Below are 26,290 nucleotides of genomic sequence, written 5' to 3' on the forward strand. Positions count from 1 at the left end.
TTTAGGTCTGTAAAAGGTTAGTTCCTTGCAGGGCATAGTTTTGAATTTCTCAGGGAAGATTTCAGCTAGAGAGATAATGCCTCTGAAGAAGGTGACAGCTGTGCATCCACATCCCTACATTCCCACTGCACAAGATCAAGATAGTGTCCTGGGTAAGGATGTCCTTTGGGATCAAGAAACCCTCCTAGAAGAAGAGAAACTTCTTGATGTTGAGACTTCTCGACAGCGTTTCAGGTGTTTTCGATACACAGAAGGGGCTGGACCCATTGAAGTCCTGAACCAACTTCAGGCACTTTGTCTTCAGTGGCTGAGGCCAGAAATTCATACGAAGGAGCAAATCCTGGAGCTACTGGTGCTGGAACAATTCCTGACCATCCTGCCTGGGGAAATCAGGACTTGGGTGAAATCACATAATCCGAAGAAGAGTGAGGAGGTGGTGGCTTTGGTAGAGGATTTGGCCCAAATGCTAGAGGAAGGAGGTGAGAATTACAACTTGGTGGGCTGACTGAGGGAAAAACTAAGCACCCTAGAGTGGCCCTTGCAAAGAGAACAAGTTAGGAGGATGTTACCCAGAAAGGGAAATGAATAAATGAATAATGTTTAAGCGTTCATGGTGGTTCCTATAGGAGAATAGAGACAATTCTCTCACCATCAAAATCTTTAAGAAGCTCCTCCACCAAGGTTTTATGCTTTTCCATGTATACTCTTCTTGTTGGACATTTAAGCTCATCTGGAGTTCCATGGATTATCAAATGTAGCATCAGTATATTTATGCTATATTTAATTTCCTTCCTTCCAAGCTCCTTATAGAATCCTGCAAATATGGCTATAATTTATTTTATTTTATTATTATTTTTTTAAACCCTTAACTTCTGTGTATTGGCTCATAGGTGGAAGAGCGGTAAGGGTGGGCAATGGGGGTCAAGTGACTTACCCAGGGTCACACAGCTGGGAAGTGTCTAAGGCTGGATTTGAACCTAGGACCTCCTGTCTCTAGGCCTGACTCTCAATCCATTGAGGTACCCAGCTGCCCCTATAATCATTTTACAATGAGAGAACTGAGGAAGTGTTCATGCCCCTGTCCAAGGTCACAGATCACAAGCCTGACCTAACATCAGTTTCCTAATTTTCATTCCATGAATTGTTTTTAGACCATATTATCTTTCTGATAGCCAGGTAAATGTCTTTCATTTAGAAAACTTCACAAAATAAGCACATTTTTCCCCTTATGTGTCTGAAAAAATAAGAAAAGTCCTCAAAAGATAATACTTTGTTAAATGAAAGTGTCATTGGCAAAGAAGTTGATTTTATGAATTCCATAATACTTAGCAGTTTTAGGCTCAAGCTACATATCCAATTCATGTCTTTTTGATTCTTAAGCTCAGTTCTATGCCTTGGAACAACCACTCTTCACAAAGATTGAGATGGCCACTTATTCCACCATGTTATATCCTTGTGATTAGTTCCTGGGAGCTGCTAGGGCTTGTGCCTCCACTCACTCTAATCTCTGTTCCTCTGTGGTTAGGATGAGAGCCAAACTCATCTGGGTTGTGTGACAGTCAATTAATATTCATTAAGTGCCTTCTATGTGCTGAGGTACTGTCCTAAGCTCTAGCATAAAAAGGCAAAAGACTGCTCTGAAGGAGCTCACAGTCTCTTGGGAGAAACAATATGAAAACAATTGCATGGAAAAAGATATATACAGGAAAATTGAAAAGAATCAGTGAAGGTACTATAATTAAAGGTGATTAGGAAGGGCTTCCTGTAGAAGGTGAGATTTAACTGGGACCTGAAAGGAAGCTGGGAAAATAGGAGGCAGAGATGAGGAAGGAGAAAATGCCAGGCATGGAAGGCAGCCAGTGAAAGAGCCCAGTCGGGTAATTAGAGCGTCTTGATAGCAAGGAGGCCACTATCTCTGGATCACAGAGTATGGGGTTTGGGGAGGGAGGAATAAAGCATAAGAAAACTGGAAAGAAAGGGGTAGAGGCAAAGTCTGAAGGACTTGAATGCAAAACAGGATTGTTTGTTTGATTCTAGTTGTGATAGGGAGTCATTAGAGTTTATTGATTGCATGTGGAGAGTGACGTAGTCAGACCCGGGCTTCGAAAAGATCATTAGATCAACTCCACTGAATGAAGGATGGACTGAAGGGGAGAGAGACTTGAAGAGGGAGGAGAGAACCAGCCCACTATTTCAATAGTTTAGGTTAGGTAATGAGGGTCTTTACCAGCATGGTACCAGCTCTTTCTTTGGATGGTGATAGCGTTCTTTCTCACAAGTTCCCCTGGATTGTCCTGGGTCGTTGCATTGCTACTAGTAAAGAAGCCCATTATGTTTGATTGTGCCACAGTGTATCAGTCTCTGTGTATATATTTTTCCAGGTTCTGCTCCTTTCACTCTGCATCAGTTCCTGGAGGTCTTTCCAGTTCACATGGAATTCCTCCAGTTCATTATTCCTTTCCTCACAATAGTATTCCATCACCATCAGATACCATAACTTGTTCAGCCATTCCCCAATCAAGGGACACCCCATCATTTTCCAATTTTTGGCCACCACAAAGAGCATGGTTATAAATATTTTTGAACAACCATTTTTTATTATTTTTGGGGGGTATAAACCTAGTAGTGGTATTGCTAGATCAATCTAGCTTAGTTCAGCTAAGAAGTTCAGCTAGAAGTGAAAGCAGCAAATGGTAGGAGCGATTCAAGGCTGAGGCTTGACAGGACCTAGTTGATGATAAAAGTGCAAGGGATTTAAAAGAAGAGGACAGTGTAGAGTTGAACTGATTCACCTAGGGGTCAAGTTCAGGAATGACGGGAAGTATAGCAAACCTAGAGGATGGAAGGCAGTGGGGGAGAAGAGGGAAAGAAAATGAGCATTTATATAGTACCTATTATGTTTGAAGTACTATGCAAATATTTGATCCTCACAACAACCCTACAAATTATCCCCATTTTACAATTGAGGAAATTGAGGCCAATAGAGGTTAAGTGAATTCCTCAAGATCACACATCTAGTAAGCATATTGAAGCCAGATTTTAACTTCAATTCCTGACCCAGGCCCAGAAATCTATCCATTGTACCTCCTCAGGGATTGGAGGTTGAAGATTTAGATGATGAACAGCGTTTGGGATTGCAAGCTTGAGGGAAAAGTAAAATGATAATAGATTATGGTCAGATAAGGGGATTTCAGAGTTGATGAACACACATAGTACCTTTGTAGGTGATAGCAAGATCAAAGTCATGAATGTCTGTAGCTGAAGTGGGGTAAAATGAGTACTCACTTGTGAAATAGGAGGAAGTAGAATATAAACATGCTTGGAGTACGTATATTGAAATCCCCTGGCATGAGAACAGAGTTGTGGAGGAGCAAAGGCTCTAAGCCAGGCACTGAACTATTGAGGAAAGAGTGGTCTGGTGGTTGGTGACAATAGCTACTAGGACTTTGGCTGGGTATAGATATAGACCAGTGGTTCCCAAACTTTTTTGGCCTACCGCCCCCTTTCCAGAAAAAATATTACTTAGTGCCCCCTGGAAATTATGAAACTATTTACTGAACTCAGAATAGAATGTAATACGTGTGGCCATCACTGCCTCCCTGGATCGCTGCAGCACCCACCAGGGGGCAGTAGCGCCCACTTTGGGAATCACTTACAGACTGACTAAGCCTTAAAGGAGGAGAGGCTACCCATTGATGGTGGTAGAAGGAGAACGTTGAAGTGGCAATGGGGAGCAAGGAATATTGAAATTTCTCTACCTTAACCAGTGAACTGGGGAAAATGAAAGTGCACCCAATGTGCCATCTCAAGGGAGACAGTGATCGTCGGCAGATGAAAGGAATGGGAAAGGAAACTATTTGAGATGAAATCAAAGTTTGTTGACTGTAGTAGGTATTCCAGAGAGCCAGTGGAAGGATCTGGTAGCTTTAAAGTGGGACATTAGTGGATTGGGTTTGAGGGGAATGGGAATAAGAAATTGATCTGGCAGTTGGGAACTGGGAGTGAGGTTTGGATCATGATAAAGGTTGGGGGTAGAGTTTGTAATTGAGTAATGAGGCTAGGTAGATTTTAATTTTCCTTACAGGTTTAGTCTCAGGGTAGAGTCCTCTGAGAGCCTTTGTTACTTCAAGGGAGAGGACAGATGCTTGGGCCAAAGGAATGCTGTTAATTCCCTTCTCTGGGAGTTATAAGATAATATTTATCTTCTACATTTTCCTTCCTAGCTCTCCCTTCTAAGGACTCTGCACTTGCCCAAGAGGGGAATACTGAGGAGGGACACAGTTCTATATTTTTAACAGACAGGGCCCAGGTGAGTTGGAATTTCTGTATCCTTTAAGTGCTAGATCATTTCTTAGAGCTGATAGATCTTTTCTTGTATAACTCATCTCCCCAATATAATCTCTTTTTTGCCTGTCACATACTTCCTGGAAGATGCACTCCCAATGGGATGGCCTCCACTCGATCAGTGCTTCTTCCTTTATTATCTTTCTCCCCTCTTTCCAATACTCACTCATTCTGTAGCTCCTTCAGGCCTTATCAGTGATCATTGTACTGTGCCAAATACTATGATATTTGTAAAGGTAGCATCAGGAGAGACCCTTTTTTATTCCTTGAGCTCCATGTCATTGGGAGATACAGCTCTTTACAAAACTTGCAGTCCATAAGGTATGATTAGTGTCGATATCACTAATGAAATGCTGTACATATTTTAAAAGTAGTGGCGAATGAGTCCATCTCTGAAGCATGTTAAAGGAATTTTCTTAATCTCTTCCTCTGTCTCCTTAATTTAACCCTTATAAGCACAAAGATGTGGATTCAAGTCCTACCTTTGACATACTGACTGAGCGACCCTGGACAAGTCCCTTAACCTCTCAGTGCCTTAGGCAGGTCTGTTAAAAACTTTATGTTTCAGGGATGGTGCTGACCAACATTCATAGAAGTGTAAAAGTGAAATTTGGGAAATGTATCAAACTACATTTCCCGTGGTCCAATGGGTTTCCGTTTCTGGTTCTTTGGGCGTGGGGAGGCCTACGTCGACGCAGAGAGGAGTTTATAATCTCCTGGGTTAGGAGGGAGGCTCTCTCTCTTGGCCAGCAGATTTGGGAGGAGACAGGAGACAGTAATGGCGAGGGCAGCGATTTTGAATGCTTACAAGCGCGTGGTCTAATAACTTTATCAGCATGGCTTTAATTAAATTACTAATAATTATTATTATATCAGCCTTTATCATTTTTCATATTTATAGAAAGTATCCCAGTACTAATGAAATCACAAGTCCAGTCTCTATCCCCTGTACAAATGCTACTTGAAAAATGAAAATGAAAAGATTCTGGGCAGGGGTATTTCTTATTTATTAGGCTTTTTTTTCTTAAACCCTTAATTTCTGTGTATTGGCTCCTTGGTGGAAGAGTGGTAAGGGTGGGCAATGGGGGTCAAGTGACTTGCCCAGGGTCACATAGCTGGGAAGTGTCTGAGGCCAGCTTTGAACCTAGGACCTCCCATCTCTAGGCCTGACTCTCAATCCACTGAGCTACCCAGCTGCCCCCTTATTCATTAGTAATGGAGAGTAAGTCCCGGGTTGTATGCTCCTACAAAGGTCTTCCGGTGTCATGGAAAGAGCCCTGAACTTTTTGTCTAGAGACTTGAGTTCAGGTTCTGCTTCTCACATAGACTGAGTGACCCTGGGCAGATTCCTTAACCTCTTAAGTGCTCCAAGAGATTCTCTCATTAGAAATTTCAGAACATTGATGTACAGAACATTGATGTTCTGAAATTTCTAATGAGAGAATCTCTTGGAGAAACCACTGGTAGAAGTGGTTTCTTCTTTAATGAACTCAGAGGTCCACAACAATAACAAATAATTACAATATTTCCCTTGCAGTTTGCTACATTTAGAGCATTTTATACTTGTGAATTGCAGCTATTTGGAAATGAATATTCAGAATGGGATTTCTGATTATAAGTAGGAGACAGATGTGTGTGCTGTCTGTGGTTTGGAGGTCTGAGTCTCACTCGGGTAGATATTATTTGAGGGGAAGCTTTATTGCTAAATCAGCAGTGTCCACATCCCCTAAAATCTCATATCAAGTGAAACCTGGAGTCCGTTGTGCCCACATGACTAGGAGTATTCTGGGCTCCCCTTAGAATGGAGCCCTGCTTTCTGTGTATGCTGTAATCCTGGCTTTCCTTGCAATGGCCAAGTGAGGGATGATGTCTGCTGGGTAATCAGGAACCTCTTTGGTGTTTCAGGAAGCACTGACTTTCCAGGATGTGGCTGTGGATTTTACCTGGGAAGAATGGAAGCAACTGGACCCTGCTCAGAGAGATCTGTATAGGGATGTGATGCTGGAGAACTATCAGAACTTGATGTCTCTAGGTAAGAGAGCTCCCCCCATAACTCACAATGAGTATACAAAGTCTTCAGCTCAAATGAATTTTGACATGACATGTAGGGAAAGAAGACTCTTTATACCCCTGGTATATATGTCTGTGCTCTCTGTTTCCATGGGGAAAGTCTATGTAAAACTAGAAATTAGGAATGCCATTGTGCTACCCATGACATAGATCCTTCCTGGTCTTCTTCCCCATGTTCCAAGTTTTCTTCCTCAAAATTCCAATGTCTTAAGACATAAAAAACTTCCTACATAGGGAGACAGCATGGGACTTTGATTCAGATGATCTGGATTCAAATTTCAGCTCTCCAACTGAAGTATTGTGTGACCTTTCTGAGTCTCAGTTTCTTCATCTGAAAAATGTCTATAATATTTGCACTACCTCAAAAGGTCTGTGCGTTTTGGAATGGCCAGGACCCTAGGAGGCTACATCTCCTAGGACTCCCTACCACAACTTTCTCAGACACATCCCACTTCCTTTGCGGAATATAAGAAGAGGGAGAGTGGTTTTTGGCGCCTTTTTCCCCTCCCTAACTTTTCCTAACCTAAATAAACCCAGCTATTCTATCCCTATAATTTCCCCACTGGGGCTGGGGGCTACCCTGGCTACCCTACCTTCATTCCCTTCCTATTCCTTTTCCTTTCTCTCCTCATCATCCTCCTTCTCCTTTCACCTACACAACAGGCTTCAGGAATTTTTGCGATGCACAAATGAGATATTTTTTAAGTGCTTTGTAAATGATAAAGTGCTATATAAATAAGAGGTGGTGTAATTACTTATTATCAATACTTTTATTATTTCTGACCCCAAATCCATGTTGTGATCATCCACACACACACACTTTCGCAGTTCAGAGGGGCTTTCCAAGGTACTTTATACCAGGGGCTCTTGAAGCTCTGGACCCCTTTGGCAGTTTGGTGAAGTTTTGGGATCCCTTCTCAGAATAATTTTTTAAATGCAGAAAGCATTCCTGCACCTCAGGAGAAGGGCCCCTGCCTTAGACCTTCACAGCTTCTGCTTTTTGGCTGCATCAGGAGGGGTGAGAGTGGCTCAGAGCTGGCTCTATTTCTGTCTCATCATGCTGCTGCTCCCCTTTCTTTCTTCATGGCTAGGTCTTCCTGTCTCCAAACCAGACATAATCTCCCAGCTGGAGCAAGAGGCATCATGGGGCCTGAAGCGAGACGTTGCCAATGGTTCCTGTCTAGGTGAGTGAGTGAGACCTGGGCAGGGGGAAGCAGGGGCTCAGCAGGTCGATCACAGATGAAGCCCCTTGAGATGGTGAAGAAGGAGCCTCCCTCACAGTGGCCTGGAAATGTAGCCAAAGCCTGAGAGAGTTGTTTCTTTCATTGTTCTTAGGGGAGAAGACATTCCCTGCCTCACTCCCTGAGCATGCAGTGAGTGCATACACATTGGCAGATATGCGTGTGGCCTCTGCTTCAGGCCCAGAGGCGAATTGCTTCAGAACACGACTTTGGTTACTGTCTTTGGGATGTTTCATTGTGGTTGGAAAGAAAAGTACCTTGTGTGAAAGTTAAATAGTTTTAAATAGCAAGTCACTGCATGGGGAGGGGGGAGAGCGGAATGAAGAAGCTTGGCCTGACTACACCAGAGGATGTTGGCTTCTGAGTGGTGAGAGCTGAAGTCGAGCAGTTGGGGATCAAGCATATTGTGAGGACTTCTAGGTAGATGGCTGAGGAATTTTTCCTTTATCCTGTAAGTAAAGAGGGATTAGAGGATTCATTTCAACAGCTGAATTCAGCCATGAAGTTCCTCCTATGTGTAAGGCATTGCTAGGTACATAGACACAAAAAATCAAGCAGGCTGGGTGGTATAACACATGGACATAGACACCTGTGTCATAGTAGGACACTGAGGAGGAAGAAAACAGTAACCTCTGAGGGGACCAGAAAAAGGCTTCCCACCTGTGGGAGTGTCTGAGCTGAGCTTTGGAGGAAAGGTGGGATTTTGGCAGCTGTGTTGAAGAGGGCCAGCGCATTTCAGACAAGGGGAGAGCTTGAAGCACAGCACAAGGAGGTGGAATGCTAAGATCAAGAAATAGCTTCTAGATAGAACCTTTGCGATTTAGAATTAAAAGGATCTCAACAACAATCTAGGCAAAGCTATACCCCAAAAGCATTCCCTGTTACAGCACACCCATCAAATGGGCACCAGCTTGTCATTCAGCCTTCCATTGAAAGGTGATAGAGAATCATTGAAATTGTTAACAATAGGGTGAAAATTGTGAAAGAGAAGAAGGAAAAGTATGTCCCTTGAGGAAAGGCTGCTAGGAGCCAAGTCAGGTGTCTTCTACCTGCTCAGGGACTCTACCATTTACTGTTGGCTGTCTCATAGCCAGTCTCCACAGATGAGAAGACTGCCTGCAGGTACAGTATTTCTATGAACTTGCCATCTCTTTCTGGGCACAAGGTGTCCTTTAAGGAAAGGCTTCTTCTAGGGAGTAGCCTTCACATTTTCCATCTGCCACAAAGCAATAACTTCCATCTCTCCAGCTTAAGGTATCTTCAGCCAGCTGCTGTCAGCCTAATTTCCCAACTGGTATGTGGAACACCTCTATTTCAATGAAGAGCAACCCTCCCTTCAACACCAGGCCTCACTTCTCCAGATGGGCTTCCTTTTTGTGGGAAGAAGAGTGATGCCTTCTGCTCAATAATGAACGTTTTCTCACCTAATCATAGCCTTCACATCCCAATGATTCTGAACTCCTGTCTTGCTCCAAACCCCTTTTCTTACCCCTTCCATTCAATTCTTCATTCCTATCCCCCAAATTGAAAATTTCATCCTAACTCTATCCAGCCATTCCACTGGTCCCTCTGGAATGACCGTTTTATAGGTAGCAAACTTTATTTCATCTTAAATCTATTCATCTTTCATCCTTTCATGTACTAGCTCTTACTGAAACCTGGATTTGCCCCGATGACACATCCTCTCTGGCCATCCTTTCTAGTGCTGGCTGCACCTTCACTCACTCTCTTCAGCTTTCTGGTCAAGGCCAGGGAGTTGTAATGCTTCTTGGGCCCCACTGCTACTTCCAGATTCTCCCTTTAATCATTCAATAACCTTTCTTTTTGTGAGATTAATCCTCTTCATATATATCACCCAATCAAAATGCAGTTAGCTGTTGTCTACAGACCTCCCAGGTCATTCCCTTTTCCTCAATGTTTAGATACCTGACTTCTCTCTTCTCCCTAATCTCTCCTCTCACCAGAGGACATCAACATATATAATCTCCATTAAACACTCTAGCCTCTCAGTAGTTCAACCTATTCACCTTACATGATTACCACACATGGATGATCATCCTTTTGATCTTGCTATTACTCACAAATGTACCAATTCCACGTTCAGAAGTTCCGAGATCGTCTTATCAGAGTATACCTACCCCACCCCCCCTTTCTCTCTCCTTTTTCCCTCTCTCTCCCTCCCTCCCTCTCCCTCTCCCTCTCCCCTTATATAACTCTGCCACTTATCCACAGCATGATCTCTTGGCCTCTCACTTCTCTCCCAGGCCATCTGCCCTGCACTAGCCACTCTCTTCTCTTCTCCTCATCTTGTTTTCTTGGTTAACCAATTCAGCACTACACTGTCCTTCCTTAGCCCCTTATCATATTGCCATTTATGCCAAAGTATCCAAATATTAGATCACTTCCACCATTTCCTCCTCCATACATGCTGCTGAATGAAGATGGAGCCACTCTGATTGGGTCTACTATGGATTTATGTTACATACAACTGGGTCCTCGGTACAGCAAGGCAATCCTATATTTCCCTTAGCAACTCAACATCCCACTCTCTACAGCAGCTCTTTAAGCCTTCTCATTCATTCTCAAACCACCCCATTCTTTCTCCATCTAGAACCTTACCTCATATTTTACGGAAAAAATTGAGGCCTTTCACTGTGAGTTCCTTCTCACCTCTTCCTCATCTATCGCTCAGATGCCTTTTGCCACCATCCATCTCCTCCTTCACCTCTGTCTCACATGATGAGGTAGCTTTCCTCTTTACCAAAGCTAAGTCCTCTACCTGTTCAAGTGATTCCCATTCTGTGGGGGTCCAAAGAGTTAAATCATCCCCCTCCCCCAACTCTTCCCTCCTCTCATCCTGTAAGGTCATAAAGAGGACACAGTTGCAGAGAAGAGAACAACGTAACCTTGAAAAAGCTATGGAGGGTAGGAAGAAATTCCCTCCCTGGCTCCAGATGCCAGGCTTTAAATCAAAATTATTTTTGTTGACTGACTGATTCCAATATTGAGCTAGCTTGTTCCCATGGTAAGAAGGAATATAGGGATTGCTTCTGGCTCAGTAGAGTCAGAAACTTGAGGCAGAAGCCTGAGAGACAGAAGCCTGATGGAGGAGAGCTTGATGGAATAAATCAAGACTATTGGAAGCCTGCTCGTGCTAAATGTCATCCTTTTAATCCTTCATTGATTCTCACTCCTCATCTCGGGTTTGAGAGATCCCTTGCAACACTCTGGCCCATGTTACATCGCAATAAATTGCAATATCATTCCATCCCATCTCCTCTAACAGATTGTCGCCTCCCATTTCCCATCATCCCTGCTCATTCACGTGTATTCCTTTTCTCTGTCCACTGGCTTATTCCCTACTATATTACCTATATACATTTCCATGTCTTTCCTCTCCTCAAAAAATGCTCACTTGTTCCTTCCATCCCACTATTGTCTTATATCTCTTCTGCTCTTGGCTAAACTCCTTCAAAAGACATTCTGTAATAGATGCCTCCACTTTCTCTCCTCTCATTCTTCTTAACCACTTAAAATCTGACTTTTGACTTCATTCTACTGAATCTGCTATCTCCAAAGTTACTAATGCCCTCTTAGTTGCCAAATCCAATGGCTTTTTTCAATCCTATTTCTCCTTGAACTTTCAGCAGCCTTTGGCACTGTTAGTCATTCTCTTCTCCTTAAGACTGTCTTCTAAGTTTTGAGTTCACAACCTTCCTGGCTTTCCTCACACCAATCTGACCACTCTGTCTTTTGCTAGATTGTTTTCCAGATTGCTTCCTCTAAAATATATGTTTACACACATACATCTATATGTAAATATATATACCCACATCTATATACATATATACTACACACATATATATGTATATACATACACATATGCACAATTTTTATTTTAGTTGTATATTTTTAATATGTGCCACAGGTATACCTTAAGATAATGTCCTGGGTCCTCTTCTCCTTCTACATTATTTCTGCTTCCATGAATTTAACTATCATCTCTATAATTTCTTGTCCCATTCTCAATGCTGACTCCAGTCTTGCATTTCCAATTGCATTTCACATTTCTTGAACTAGATGTCCAGTGGATATCTTAAATTCAATATGTTCAAAATAGAACTCACTGTTTCCTCCCCCCAAACTCTCCTCCTGCTTCCTAGCTACCTACTGTAGAGAGCATCACCATCCTTCCAGGCCATCAGTCTCAGAACTTGGGTGTCATCCTGTATTCCTCACTATCTCTCAGCCCAACTCCCACATATCCATGTCATTGCCAAAGCCTGACAGTTTCATCTTGGCAAATCCTCTTGAATATGTTCCTTCTCTTATAATGCCACCACTCTCATGCAGGCCTTCATCATCTCATGTCTTGATGTTCCATGAATAAGATACTTTATCTCTTGGTTTTGGGTGTTTTCTCTGGCTGTCCCCATCCCTGGAATGCTTTTCTTTTCTCCCATCTCCTACAAGGAGCCTTTCTAACCCCATTTCATTCTAATGTCTTCCCTCATTTAATTATTTCCCATTTATCCTGTATTTATTTTGTACATATTTGTTGCTTCTTGTCTCCAATTAGATTGTGAGATTTTTGAGGGCAGGAAATGTTTTTCCCCCTTTTTTGTATCCCTTCACTTAGCATAGTACCTAGCACATAGTAAGTACTTAGTAAATACTTACTGATTTACAGGGAAGATATAAAGATAAATGAGACAATTTCCTGTTCTGAAGGAGCAGATAATATGATAGGGTAGATTAAAAATAAACAAAAATAATGCAAAATAGATAATGAGGAAATAGAGGTACAGATAATGTATTCTTTGCAGATTGAGCACTACTGAAAGTTCTTGTGGTCATTTAGTTACTTCATAATTTAGATAGAAAGGAATTTGGAATTTGCATCCTTGCGATTCATCCTTTGCACTTGAGTTAGCTGTCTCCAGTTGTCCTTTTATGTGTCATATGTGAAGGTACTTAAAATAGGCATAGACTCAAGCTTGGAACCCTACAGAAGAATAAGTAACCCTAAGTTGTAGAAATAGGCAAAGCCTTCTCAGGGAAGGTGATAGATGGGGTGAGGTGGGTATAGGACCTTGGTGGGAACCTATGGCACATGTGCCAGAGGGGTCACTAATAGTCCTCTGTGGGCATGTGCACCATTGCCCTCACCCCAGCATAGAGTTTGCCAGAGTTTGTTATTAGAAAGCCAGCGGGGCTGGAATGCTCCCCTCCCCTTCACACCTGAGTCACCTGCCCCTCTGCACAGCAGTCCAATTGGAGTGCATCCTCCCTCCCCTGTCTGGGGTAAGGTGGAGAGGGCTCACATGCAGTTTGGGCACTCGGTGTCTAAAAAGTTTGCCATCACTGGTACAGGAGAACTGCTCCTCACCTGTTTTCTTTTTTTTTTTTTTAAACCCTTTCCTTCTGTCTTAGAATCATTACTCAGTATCAGTTCTAAAGCAGAAGGGGCTAGGCAGATGGAGTGAAATGATTTGCCCAGGATCATATAATTAGGAACTGTCCAAGGTCAGGTTTGAACCCAGGACCTCCATCTCTAGGCCTGGCTTTTAATCCAATGAGTCATCTAGCTGCCTTTCCTCATCTTTTTTCTAAGCACAATAAGTAGATATTCTTTTTTTGGTTAGTATTCAGGGAATCTTTTTTTTTTTTCCCTTTCAGATTGTGGGACTAGACATCAGACCAAGGAATCATATTCAAAGCAAGATTTATCTGGTGAAAAATCATCCCAGGAAAGACTGACAAGGGGTGGTCCTGAGGAGATGGTAAGAGATTGCGAGTATGGTGGCAAATTTAAGACAAAACAGCAGAGGAACCTGGAAAGAGATTCAAGGCAAGTACTGATCACCCACAATACAGTGAAAGATCATGAGTTTAATACAATGCAGAGAAATTGCAGTCTGAGGCCAATCCTTGTGACACAACAAACTGTGCCTACAGAAAAGATTTTCTATCAACATAACACACGGGAAAAGACCCTCAAGAAGTTGTCTGACCTAATTAAACGTAATAGAATTGCCTCAGGGAAGGAATCTTATAAATATACAGAATGCAGTAAAGCCTTTAGTTACCAGTCAGATATTATTCAGTATCCTACAATACCTACTGAAAAGAAATCCCACACATGTAATGAATATGGGGAAGACTTTAGTCAAAGGAAATACCTGATTCAACCACAGAAAAGTCATATTGGAGAGACTGATAATGATAACGAGTGTAGGAATGTCTTCAGCCAGATGGCATACCTGGAGGAAATTGATCCTGGACAGGAACCCTATTTATACAGTGACTGTGGGAAAACCTTCTCTGATGATTCATCTCTTATTAAACCTCAGAGGATTTGTGTAGGAGAAAAGTCACACAAATGTGATGAGTGTGTGAAAGCTTTCAGTGCCAAGTCATCTGTTATTGAACATCAGATAATCCATAGTAGGAAAAAATCCTATATATGTAATTCATGCGGAAAAACATTTCACCAGAGCACAAATCTTATAAACCATCAGAAAATTCACATAGGAAATAAATCCGATAAGCACGATGATCGTGAGCAAGCCTTCAGTCAAAATTCATCCCCTACTGAACATGAAAGAAATACAAGAGGGAGAGGTTACACTTGTAATGAACATGGGAAAACCTTTAGCCAGAGAGGATGTCTTAGTAAACAGAGAATGAATACTGGAAAAAGCCCATGCATATGTAATGTATGTGGAAAAGCCTTTAGCACCAGTTCATCCCTTATCCAGCATCAGGTCTCCCATATTGGAGCTAATCCTAAATGTAATACAGGTGGAAATATTTTTGGACAGAGCGCTGGTCTTAGTAAGCACCAGAAACGGGTTATAGGAGAGAAGCCTTATAATTGCGATGAATGTGGGAAAACTTTTAGCCAAGGTAGGTGCCTTATTCAACATCAGAGAATTCATACTGGAGAAAAACCATATATATGTAATATATGTGAGAGGGCCTTTACCCAGAGGGGAAATCTTATTAAACATAGGAGAATTCACACTGGAGAGAAACCCTATAAATGTAATGAATGTGGACAGGCCTTTAGCCAGAGCTCATCCCTTACTGAACACCAGAGAATTCACACTGGTGAGAAGCCCTATCAGTGTAATGTGTGTGGAAAAGCTTTTAGTCAGGGGAGGAGCCTTACTCAACATCAGAGAATTCATACTGGAGAGAAACCCTATAAATGTACCAAGTGTGGTAGAGCCTTTAGTCAGGGTAGGAACCTTGCCAGACACTGGAGAATTCATACTGGAGAGAAACCCTTTAAATGTAATGAATGTGGGAAAGCCTTTAATCAGAGGGAGCATCTTACTAAGCATCATAAATTTCATACCGGATAATGCTCTTATTAATATCATAGAAAAGTCGTCAGCCCAAGTATAAACTTTGGTAAAGATCCACAAATCGATACTAAAGAGTATTTTATATATATATATATATATATATATATATGAAGTAAGGAATATAGGAATGACGTAAGCCAGAATTTATCCTTACTGAATGTTAATTTTTCCTATAAAATGAAATTTCATTTTAAAATTTAATGAATGTCAAAAAATTACCTTTAATCATTCTAGAAGCCTTGTTCAACACCCGATATATGCAAAAAAGAAACTACATATGTAATGAATATGGAAAAAGGTATCAGGATCAGGTCATCCTTTACTCCAAATCAGCATTCATAATGGCAAAAAGTGTAAATGAAATTCATGTAAAGCCAGTTGTGTTTCAGTCATCATGATAGACTTCAAGTTAGTTATTCTGTACACCTGGGTGGTTTTTGCATTACATAAGTGGACCATGCTGAAGACCTCTACAAAGCTCTTTTTATGTGCTGCATATTCGCCCCTCCTCACCCACTTTACTTAGCTGAAGGGCATACACAAAATATACCTTTATGCAAGTCATAAAATGTACTAAAATGCAGACATGTTCCATACCATGATAATAAACAGAAATGCGAAGTGAAAGGTAAAGCTAATGATAAAGTTTGCATAGTATTATGCAATAAAGTTTACATAATTTTGCAATAGGTTGCCCCTTCTCCATCCATTGCACCTCATTTTTATCATTGGTGATTGGGTGCCCAACTTATTTTTATGAAGCTGTTGAATGAGAATCTTCATTAGGGCTTCGCTCTAATAAATTAGAAGTAGGCTTAGGAAAAATGAGAATTTAACTGAAGTGGGGATAAATCTCACTTCCTTTGGGAGTTTGCTGAAAATTATGGAATTATTAAACAAACTAAGCACTAACTGAATGTAGAACCAAGGTTGATTTTTTTTGCCAAGTTCTGTGTGAGTTATAAAATTATCTGTGACATTCCTTGTTCTCTTGGGACTTATAGTCTAACATGATGATGTGACAAAGATGTTAGTATAATGCAAAATTATATGTACAGGTAGAAGAACTACCTGCAAACTGTTCCTTTGCCACAGTTAGTCATCATCCCATCCATTTCTTTCTCTGATCCAAATCCTGTGTCCTAATTATCTGCCTGGTTCATCATCTTCCTCTTTATCCTAACAATTGCCCTTGTATTTGGAGACTCCAGTAATAGATGCCTTCATGTCCACCTGATCACCCTGGCCTCCCACTTCTCATGTTTCCAGTTCTCTCTTAAATTCTCATGATTTTTCTCTTCATTCCAACTTAGCCAGGTACAAGGATGTCTGTACTCTGCTTCTGACTATAACTATGATTTCTGTGATCTAGAGCTCTCATTCATTGCTTAACCAGAAATTCTTACTTTTTGTCTTTTGCTTTGCCTCATTTTCCTAAACATATTCTTCATCCTTATCAATACCTTTCAGGCTTATGTTGAAGTGAAAGAGCTTTATTGAGGACTTGCCCTGGAAAGTAAATTCCACATAGAATCAAAGAGGGATGGAGCTGTAAACCCATGTCTTTGAGCCCCAAGACTCCTTGGGGCCTCCTTTTCACAGAGGAGGTACAGAGAGCAATAGAGTTATTGTTTTTCCCACTTCGAACTCCCTCTGGCTCAGGCTATATTACTGGATTTGAAGTTTTGGGAGCGAAGTAAAATGTTAAAGAGAAAAACATTTTCAGAGTTCAAGAGTATTTAACTGAAAAGAGTTTTAAGAGTCCAACTCATACTTGACCAGGATCCATTGCATCAGTGGGTTGAGGTGAAGGTGTGTTGAACATCTGTTATACGTACCTTTCTGAAGTAGTGTTTTCACTGGATTGAACAGAATTGAACTGGCCTTTAGTCCCTGTAGATGACTCGGTTATACTGGGCCATCTTTTTGTTCCCGAGGTGGCTTCTAGAATAAAGAACTCGGTGTGTCCCCCCTACTTAGGCTCATGGTAGTTTGGTAATGGCTCTGGCCCTGTTTGGTCCTTGATTGTGTTCATGCTTGCCAACATTCTATGAGAAGGCCATGGGGAAATCCCTTTTCCTGTTATACCATTTAGGAGATTCTCGGAAGTGACTAAGTCTACTAAGGTCCAAATTTGCAGTATACAAAGTAGTCCTGAAGTTGTTCCTAGAAACAGGTCAGATTGATGAGGGAGGAGTTGAATATTTATAGGAATGTGTGTTCAGTGGAGGGTCGTCTCCATGGGCTTTACTTAGGACCAACATATGAACTGTAGGAAGTGTGAAGAAAAGTTGTTTATTGGACTGGGTTTTTGTCAGGAAATAGTCTGCATCTTCATTATTCTTGTGTATCTGCCAGAGCTTTCTCTTCTTCCTTCCAAGTTTCTCTTGCAACTCACATGGCTCAGAATTTCAATGCAGTATGACAACCATTAAGCCTCTGTAGTGTGTAAAATATAGGGCTAGAGACCAGGTATAAAGATGAATGACAAAAGAGTCCCCTTGCATGGAGTTCAGAGTCTACTGGGGGCCTGGCTTGCAAATAGCTGTGGTACAGAGGATCAGATGAATTCACAAAGTGATTTTCCCCTCAACTTTCAGAAAACAATCTTCAATCAACAATCTCTTATAAATTATTTCTAAATATGCAGAAAGTTTGTGTGCTATCAATGCTTTCTGTTAGAAAAACTTTTAGTTGCTAAACGCATCAAGAAGAAACTTGACTTAAAAAAATTATGGGCCAAGCTCATTATTGACTTTGAGCACAACAATATTGGCAAATTTGATAGAGTAATATATTTTAATTGTATTTATTACAACCATAATTTATACCAAGAGTGCAAGGTTAGTTCAATATTAGAGAATTTCCCAACATAATAAATCATATAGACGAGAGAAATCATTAAAATTATTATTACAAAGGTCTGTATACTTAGCTTCTTGTTTAATATAATATTCATTCTTGCACATAAATGAATTTAATTCCATCAATGCAGAAATGATTTCCATTGATGCAGATCCTACCTATCCATGGCTGCCAATCCTGTGTGATTTTTGTCCATGCTCTCCCAAAAGTTTGCCTCAGAGGATCCACCCAACGTGCTGGCAGCCTTCCTTGCTTTCTCTCGACATTGTGAGAGTATTAATAGAGTACTGTTGCTGTCTACTTGTCATCCCTCATTCTTAACATATATAAATCTCATACAGTTCCTTGAGGACATCCTTTACTCTTCTTTGGAGTTTTTCATTGGTTATAGGCTACAGCTGTGTAATGCCAACTCTGTGCTCTCTCTTGGCTTCCGTGTGAAACTCATAATTAGTCCTTCAGAGATAGTGATGTTCCATTATTATGAGGTGGGAAAGATATAGTCCATTGTTTCTTTTCAGATGCCTGTTTTCTCCTACTGTCTTCATCAAGAATCCCTTCACTTTGTGATTGATTTTCAAAGATCTTGTATAGATAGAGCAGGCATGGAGGTCAGTTAATAATAAAAAAATGAGTGACTTTTTTTTCCTTGACGATTAAAAGGCAAGGACTAGGCAATCGGGGTTAAGTGATTTGCTTAGGAGCACACAACTAGGAAATGTCTTGAGATCAGATTTGAACCCAGGTCCTGCTGACACCAGGGCTGGTAATCTATCCACTGTGCTATCTAGCTGACCCTAGTTAATGATCTTTTATCGCCTTTTGGGGGATAGCTGAGATTTTTTCCATGCCTTTGAATTATTCCCCCTCTTTAAGCTATCTTCAGACCTTCAGTGTCTTCCCAGCAATATTCCTTTTGGTACACTTGCTCAGATCTGACTGCTTTTCCCATCTTTGTTATCTTCAGTGTCATTTCTGCCTTCTGTAAGCACCCTAGGGACTATGATGTTAGTGGCTGAGGGTGGGGATTCCATGGTCCATCATGGTGAAAACAATTTGTCGAGATGGTTTTTGCACGTCTTTCCCACTTTTCTTATTTGCCCTTGGGATGTCTGCTTCGTTGGATAGCTTGCCAACCTTTCTTTAAATTGGTTTTATCCTCCATTGCTTCATTATTGTCATTCCTTGTAAGATTTTACAAGTGAGTTTATATTCTAACTCCGTGTTTCTAACTCAACCACCTCTCCATTGGCAAGCCACTCACTTTGCTGACTAAGGCACTTTCGGGGCTCCTTTCGTGTTCCTGCTGCAATTAATTTCTGTTGGTTAAACTTCTGGATAGGTAAAATTATAATCGGTGTTGATGTGATTTCTTTTGTCTTATTTCCCATTTCTAAATTTTCAATAACCTGTTTATATTCAGGATTAAATCACTCTAATTATATGCCATATCTCATTAAGGCAGCTTGCGAGGCTTACTGGGCCAACAGTCAGGAAGACCCAAGTAAATGTGGCCTTTGATACTTACTATCTGTGTAACCCCGAGCAAGTCATGTACCCTCTGCCTCAGTTTCCTCATCTGTAAAATGGGGATAACAATAGCACCTACCTCCCAGAATAGTTGTAAGGATTAAATGAGGTAATAACTATAAAGCATTTAGCACAATACTTGGCACATAATAGGCACTATAGAAATAGTAACTATTATTATTCATCATTATAGCCTTGGTCTCACTCTAAATAGCTGTCTCAAGGATAATTCCCATCAATAACAAATGTTTTCCTGTTTTTTTTAGATGTAGCCAGTTTCATTCTTGATGGTATTATTTGCTGTATCCAGTGCTTCCAGGCTTTTTATTAAGAAAGTCTTCGTGACATAGAGAAAGAAAGCTTCTGATAATCTACATGTCTTTGACCTCTCTTATTCTTTCTCCTGGACCTTACTATTCCATATATTTATCCCTATTTTCACCTTTTCTTCACTTCGCATTGAAGTTACCAAATCTCAGAGACTGCCCCTGATTTTATGGGAGGATCTTATCATATTCTTTGTAGAATAGTGTATCATAAGCACTTTGTCCTTAGCAGTGGACTTTAGTGTGTCAGCTGTAGTTAGTTCACGATGACCTTTTTACAGTACTCATTACTATAAGATGGCCAAATGTTCATTGAAATAAATTTTTCTTTTTACATTTTGAAAATTTCAATAAATATCATGCAGGAAGAGCTAGGCAATTGGGGTTAAGTGACTTGCCTAGGAGCAAACAGCTAGGAAGTATTTATGGGCAGATTTGAACCAAGGTCCTCCAGACTACAGGCCTGGAGTTCTATCCACTGAGCCACCTAGCTCCCTGACTTTATCCTACAATTTTCAGGAGAGTACACACACACACAAATAACCCCCAGAATAAATCTTTATGGAATACAAATGGAAAAAGTGCCCCAGAATTGGATTCTCTCACCATGGCACATATCTCTCTGAGTTCCCAAATGAAATTTTGGTTTTTATGGCCAGTTCTTGTTTTATGAATTCATTTTCTCTGGCTCTCCAGAGAGATGCCCAAATTGAAGCATCACAAATAATGTTTTTCTTTGGAGTGATATGCTCTTCCATAACTTCATCATTTTCCTTTGGAAATATCTGATTTCTTTGTTGTACTTCTGGGTTTTCTTTTCCCATGCTCCTCTCAATGCTAGCTGCTATTTTTTTTTTTTTTGTTTAGATTTTCGCTGCTTCTCCTGATTGATTCGAGAACTGTATCATCATAAATTCTTTTCGTTGCCTATCACATCTTCTTCCATAGTTTCATTGCTTAACATGGCATGTATCTCTTTGGATTTCTTTAAAAAATTCCTGGGTTTTCTCTTCTAAAAGGGTTGTTTTTTTCAGTTCTTGTTTTCTGAATTCTCTAAGTCTACAGAGATGTTAGGATAGAAGCATCATGATTTGCATTTTTCATTTCTAGGATGTTTTTCTCATATAGTTTGAATGTTTTTCTGTAGCATATATCTCTTTGATTTCATCAGTAAACTTTTGGGCTTCTACCCAGTTTTTTGAAATAATGTTTTTTATAGGCTTTTATACCTACAATAGAACTAACTCTGCCATCTCTTTTATTCACCTCTCCAAGGAGTACCTTTGAGCTATCCTTCCATTTATTTCTAGGTTTCTTTTTTGATTTCATTTATAATAAGACTTAGCTTCTCCAGCAATATATTCACTTGTTGGCTACATATTTACCAAAATTCTACTTTTCTTCCTCTCATTGTGGCATGGAAGTAAGTGAGTGCCAGTGGAATATATAGCCCTGGAAGAGTTCCACATGGCTAATTATAGAGTGACATGTCACCAGAAGAATAGAGGCCTGGTGTGAGGTTTAGGACGTGGCAACCCATGAAATAAAGAAATAGAAAAGGCCAGAACTCAAGTTCTGTATAACTGCCTTCCCTTTCTGCACTGACAATGCCACATTCCAGCGAATCAGGGAAGTGTTTTTGGATAAACTATTAGCATTTGTTCAAGATTTTAAAAAATTAATACTGGAATAGAAGTCTTCTTAATCTCATTTTAAATTTCTACTTGAAACAATGAAATTATATATGCAATAGGATAATAGAATCATTCCCACTAAATATAGTTATAAAACAGGTCTACTTTCACTCTTTCTATTTAACATAATTTTAGAAGTGTTAACTATAGGAGTAATGCATGGGAAACTTTTTTTAAAGCACTTAATAATGAAGAGGCCAGACAATACTCTTTTCTCAGGTCGCATCACTGAAGTTAGCCAGATTGGCAAAACTGCAGTTGAGAAAAGGTATCACTTATGCAGGGCTGTTCTTCATGGGCAAAGCATGCACTTTGGCCAATGGCTTTCCAAAGCATGGAATCTTCTTTGATTCATACTCTTAATAAAGCACTGAGCTCCTTCCGTAGGGAAGTGGCCATTAGTATAGATTATATATTAGCACAGTCTGCCTTTTGATCACCTCCTCTGAATCAGCCTTTTGACTATGTGCAGACGCTATGCAAAATCGTGGTGCAGTGGTAGAGTCGCCTTTAGTTCCTTTGGATCTGTTTCCCCTGTTCTTTAAGGATAAAAACTCTATAAGGTTTGGGGTGACTAGTGAAGTTTTATAGTTTAGGACAGTGGTATCAAACTCAAATAGAAGTGGATCCCTGTGAGCCACACACTGACTTAGAAAACCATAAATTAAGATGACCTATATTGTACTTGTGTTTATTTTGTTAACTGTTTCCCAATTACATCTTTATTTGGTGCGGCTACACCAGGGAGTTTGATGGGTGTGAATGTAAAGCATCTGGTTTAGGAGATAGTGATGTTTTAATGTGAAGAGCCCTGAACTTGGAGTCAGTAAACCTGGCTTCAAGTCTTAGTTCTGATACTAGCAGCGGGACAATGGGAAAATAAATCATGTTGCCTCACATATGGCACCCTCGCTTCCTCTTGTGTAAAATGAGGATACAAATATTTGCACTATGTACTTCACAGGATTGTTGTGAGGAAAGCGCTTTGTAAACTCTAAATAAAGCACTTTAAAAATGGAAGTTTTCTGGTTTGTTTTTTTTTTTTTCCAGAGGAGGGGAAAGTCTTGACACTAAGGGGAAATTCTTTCTTTCTTCTTTCTCACTCTGACCCCTCCCCCCTTTCCAATTTCCATTCACATAATATTATCTCAGTGGTACCTTCTTGGAAACATTATTTAGAACATAGATTCTTTTCCTGTACTCCTGCCACCCCACACCATGTAATGAATCAGTAGAATGTAGAGTGGTAAGAGCATTAGATTTGGGATCATAAGCCCAAGTTCAAATTCTCCTCTTTATTGTACTACCTTTTGGATAAGGAACTTCTCTAAACCTTGGTTTCTTTTTCTATGAAATGAGGAGATGGGACTAGAGAATTGTTCACCATTCTTCCAGTTCAAAGGCCTATAATCCCATAAAGCCTTTTGGCATTCTGAATGGCATACTAGTCTCATAATGATGGTTAACAAAGATCTTTTAGTCTTCAGAGCTCAATTATTCTACAGTTACTGCTATAATTAAGGTTTTGAATCTGCCAGGCTCATGTCCAAACTCTAGATGATACTATCATCATGTAAAAGATTAGCAACTTACATTTGGGCTTTGTATATTTAATATATGTAATATTATATACATATATATGTGTATATAAATATATAAATAAATGTATACAATAATAAATACAGTAGAGAGAAAGCAGGGTGGTTACCTGTAACATTCACAACATTTCTACTCCAGAAATGGAATGGAATAGAAAAGCATTTAAATACTTACCTGTGTACCTAAGCATAGTGCTAGGCTCTTGAGTAATAGAGACAGTCAAGAGGATCTCTCCTTTCAGGGGTGCTGAGGGAATTTCATCCCCTCCCCCTCCTGGATTGCCCACCTGGTCCATCCCATTCTCTACATGATAAAAGGTTTTGGGTGGAGGACACCTGGGTCTTTTTGCCTCACTAGTTCCAGCAGAAAGCAGTGGACAGACCGAGAATCCTGCAGGATGAGCTATACAAGTAGTCAGAATTACAGTAAGAAAGGAACTTTAAGCAATGCTTATCTATCCTTTCTATTTCAAGTGATTATTAATAAACTTTATAGAAAATAAGAACTTGGAAGATACTAATTTAAACCTAACAGAAGAAAATCATATAATTGGGACAGAAAACATAAAAATGGGTTCATGATCTTGCTCAGGGTCATGGTAGCCTGAAAGGCCAAAGTAGTACTGATAAACTAGATGGGGAAGGAAGTCTGGTCTGCATCCCTCTACAAACTAGAGGCTTCAGACCCAAATTGGGAACTCACCAATGGGAGAATGGAGCAAATCCTACAAAGAGATTTTGGTGGAGGGACTGTGGGTTAAATTTTTTTTTTCACGGTTATATATAAACAAAAAATTTTAATAGTCATTTAAAAAATTTTGAGTTTCATATTCCCTTCCTCTCTTTCCCCTCTCCCCTCCTTGAGAAGGCAAGCAATTTGATATAGATTATACATATGCAGTCGTGTAAAACATTTCCATATTAGTCATGTTGCAAAAGAAAATGCTGACCAAGAATAAAAAAGAAAAAAAAGGGTAGTGTTACAATATTGCTGTTACTGTATGCAATGTTCTGGTTGGGCTCACTTCACTTTGTATCAATTCATAGAAGTATTTATAGGTTTTTCTGAAAGCTTTCTGTTCATTGTTTCTTATAGCACAATAGTATTTCATTAGAATTATATAGCACAACTTTTTCAGCCATTTCCCCAGTTGATGGGCATCCCCTCAAATTCCAATTTTTTGCTACCACAAAAAAAACAAACTCTGCTAAAATTTTCTTGTACAAATAGGTCCAGTATGACCATTTAGGAGCGAGTCACTCCTATTTACCTCAAGTTTCCTCATCTGTAAAATGAGCTAAAGAAGAAAATGGCAAACTACTCCAGTATCTTTGTCAAGAAAACCTCAATTGGAGTTATGAAGAATCAGAATGACACAAATAACTGAACAACAACAACAAAAAAACTTCAACACACTATAGTAAAAATGGTGAATAACCTCATGATTAAGAAACTAAGCAGTAAGGAATAGCTAGAGACTGGGACATCCATAAAACAGACATTGGGGGCAGCTGGGTAGCTCAGTGGATTGAGAGCCAGGCCTAGAGACAGGAGGTCCTAGGTTCAAATCCAGCCTCAGACACTTCCCAGTTGTGTGACCCTGGGCAAGTCACTTGACCCCCATTGCCTACCCTTACCAATCTTCCACCTATAAGTCAATACACAGAAATTAAGGGTTTAAAATAAAAAAAAAACAACAAAAAACAGACATTGTCTCAAAGAATGGCAGATGTGAGGAATATGTAGAATTTTGGAAAGACATCTTAAGCAATTGCAAATGAATGATTCAGAACCATGTAAATGCTTGAAATTTAAATGATCTGAAAGATTAAAAATAGATAGAAATAGTCAAGTGGTGGTGGGGCTCTAGATAGACAGGCCTACCAATATATGATGGTGGTGCTGTGAATTGGTCCAATAACTCTGGAAAACCATTTGGAATTATGCACAGAAAGTGATTAAAATGTTTATCCTTTTTGAAATTCTACTGCTAGGCATATACCTAAAGGAGGTCAAAGAATATTTAATACCAAAATATTCACAGTGTGGTGCTTTTTATACCAGTAGATTGGCTGGAAACAAAGTAGACACCTAATGGCTAAACAGATCAGGGTACATGGATGTACTGAAATAATACTGAACCATAAGAAAAGATGAATTCATGGGAACACGAGAAGATTTATATTAACTGATGCAGAGTAAATGATCAGAACAAGGAAAACAATATTTACAAGTCTACAGCCATGGGGCAATAGACTTTGAGTCTGGAAGACCTGGGCTCAAGCTTGACTAAGAACCATTACTAATTGGGTGATCCTGGGCAAATCACTTAGCTACTTTTTGTAAAACGGGGATAATAAGAGCATCTACTTCACAGGGTTGTCTTGAGGATCAAATGAGATGTCTGTAAGATGCTGAGCACATAGTAGGTGCTTGTTTCTCCCCTCCCTCCTCTTCCCGTTTCATCCCTATTAGTCCTCACCAGAAATGCATTTCTCCTGCCGCACCTGCGTGCTAACTCCTTGCAGACTTCCTGGATTGGTAGTATTCTTTCCATACCCAAATTACCGGGCATGTTATCTGGCTTCACGCGAAGTGTATTTCAGCGGCATTTAGGCTAAACTGAGGGGTAGGTTTCCCCCTTCCATTTGCTCAGCTCCGGGTCATTCCTTCCCCAGGAGGCTTATCCCATATCCCCGCGCCCCAGCAGCTCCTGCACCAGATCCTTTCAAAGCTCAGTTTCAGAGGCGTGTGAGGCTTTTCCAGCTCTTCCTAACTCCAGCCCGACCGGACGCCCTCCCCCAACCATTGCACACCCGCAGATTACTGCCGGATCGAGCCTTGCTCATACTCTCGCAGGCCCCTAAGTTTCTCGGTACGTGTTTTGTACTTTTTATTCTATGTGCATGTTTTCCGCAGTAGAACATAAACTTCCTGAGGGCAAGCCCTATCTCACTTTGGTCTAGGTGACTCCAGTGCAGATCCTTAAAACGTCCCAGGATAGACTACCGCACTCATCTAGTTATGGTTCGTACTACCTCTTCCCAGGCGTGCCCGTCCACCTAACCCCGCCCCTTTCAGGAGGCTCCCTTTCAGCCCGGCCCCTATCATTTCCTCCTTTCTGGACCTGTCTTCTGTCCCTACGCAGAGAGGCGCGCGGGGCATTCTGGGGTTTGTAGTTCCAGCAGTGGCACAGCACATGCGCAGTGTCCGTGGGTGGGGCCACAGTCCTGTCTGAGAGCGTTGGT

The 26,290-nt window shown here is 40.5% G+C and overlaps 1 protein-coding gene across 1 annotated transcript; it reads left to right on the top strand.

The window, feature by feature from the left end:
- On the top strand, positions 1–25,909 carry LOC123240768 (zinc finger protein 286A-like). Its single transcript, XM_044668479.1, has 9 exons — positions 1–479; positions 4,224–4,309; positions 6,250–6,376; positions 7,506–7,598; positions 13,335–14,171; positions 14,667–14,900; positions 17,723–17,817; positions 18,103–18,177; positions 25,721–25,909. Exons 1-9 carry the CDS (start codon positions 77–79, stop codon positions 25,907–25,909), a joined length of 2,139 nt encoding a protein of 712 aa, XP_044524414.1. The 5' UTR covers positions 1–76.
- The last annotated feature ends 381 nt before the right edge of the window (positions 25,910–26,290 follow it).

Source organism: Gracilinanus agilis, chromosome 3 (assembly GCF_016433145.1).
Source record: "Gracilinanus agilis isolate LMUSP501 chromosome 3, AgileGrace, whole genome shotgun sequence".
NCBI lineage: Eukaryota > Metazoa > Chordata > Mammalia > Didelphimorphia > Didelphidae > Gracilinanus > Gracilinanus agilis.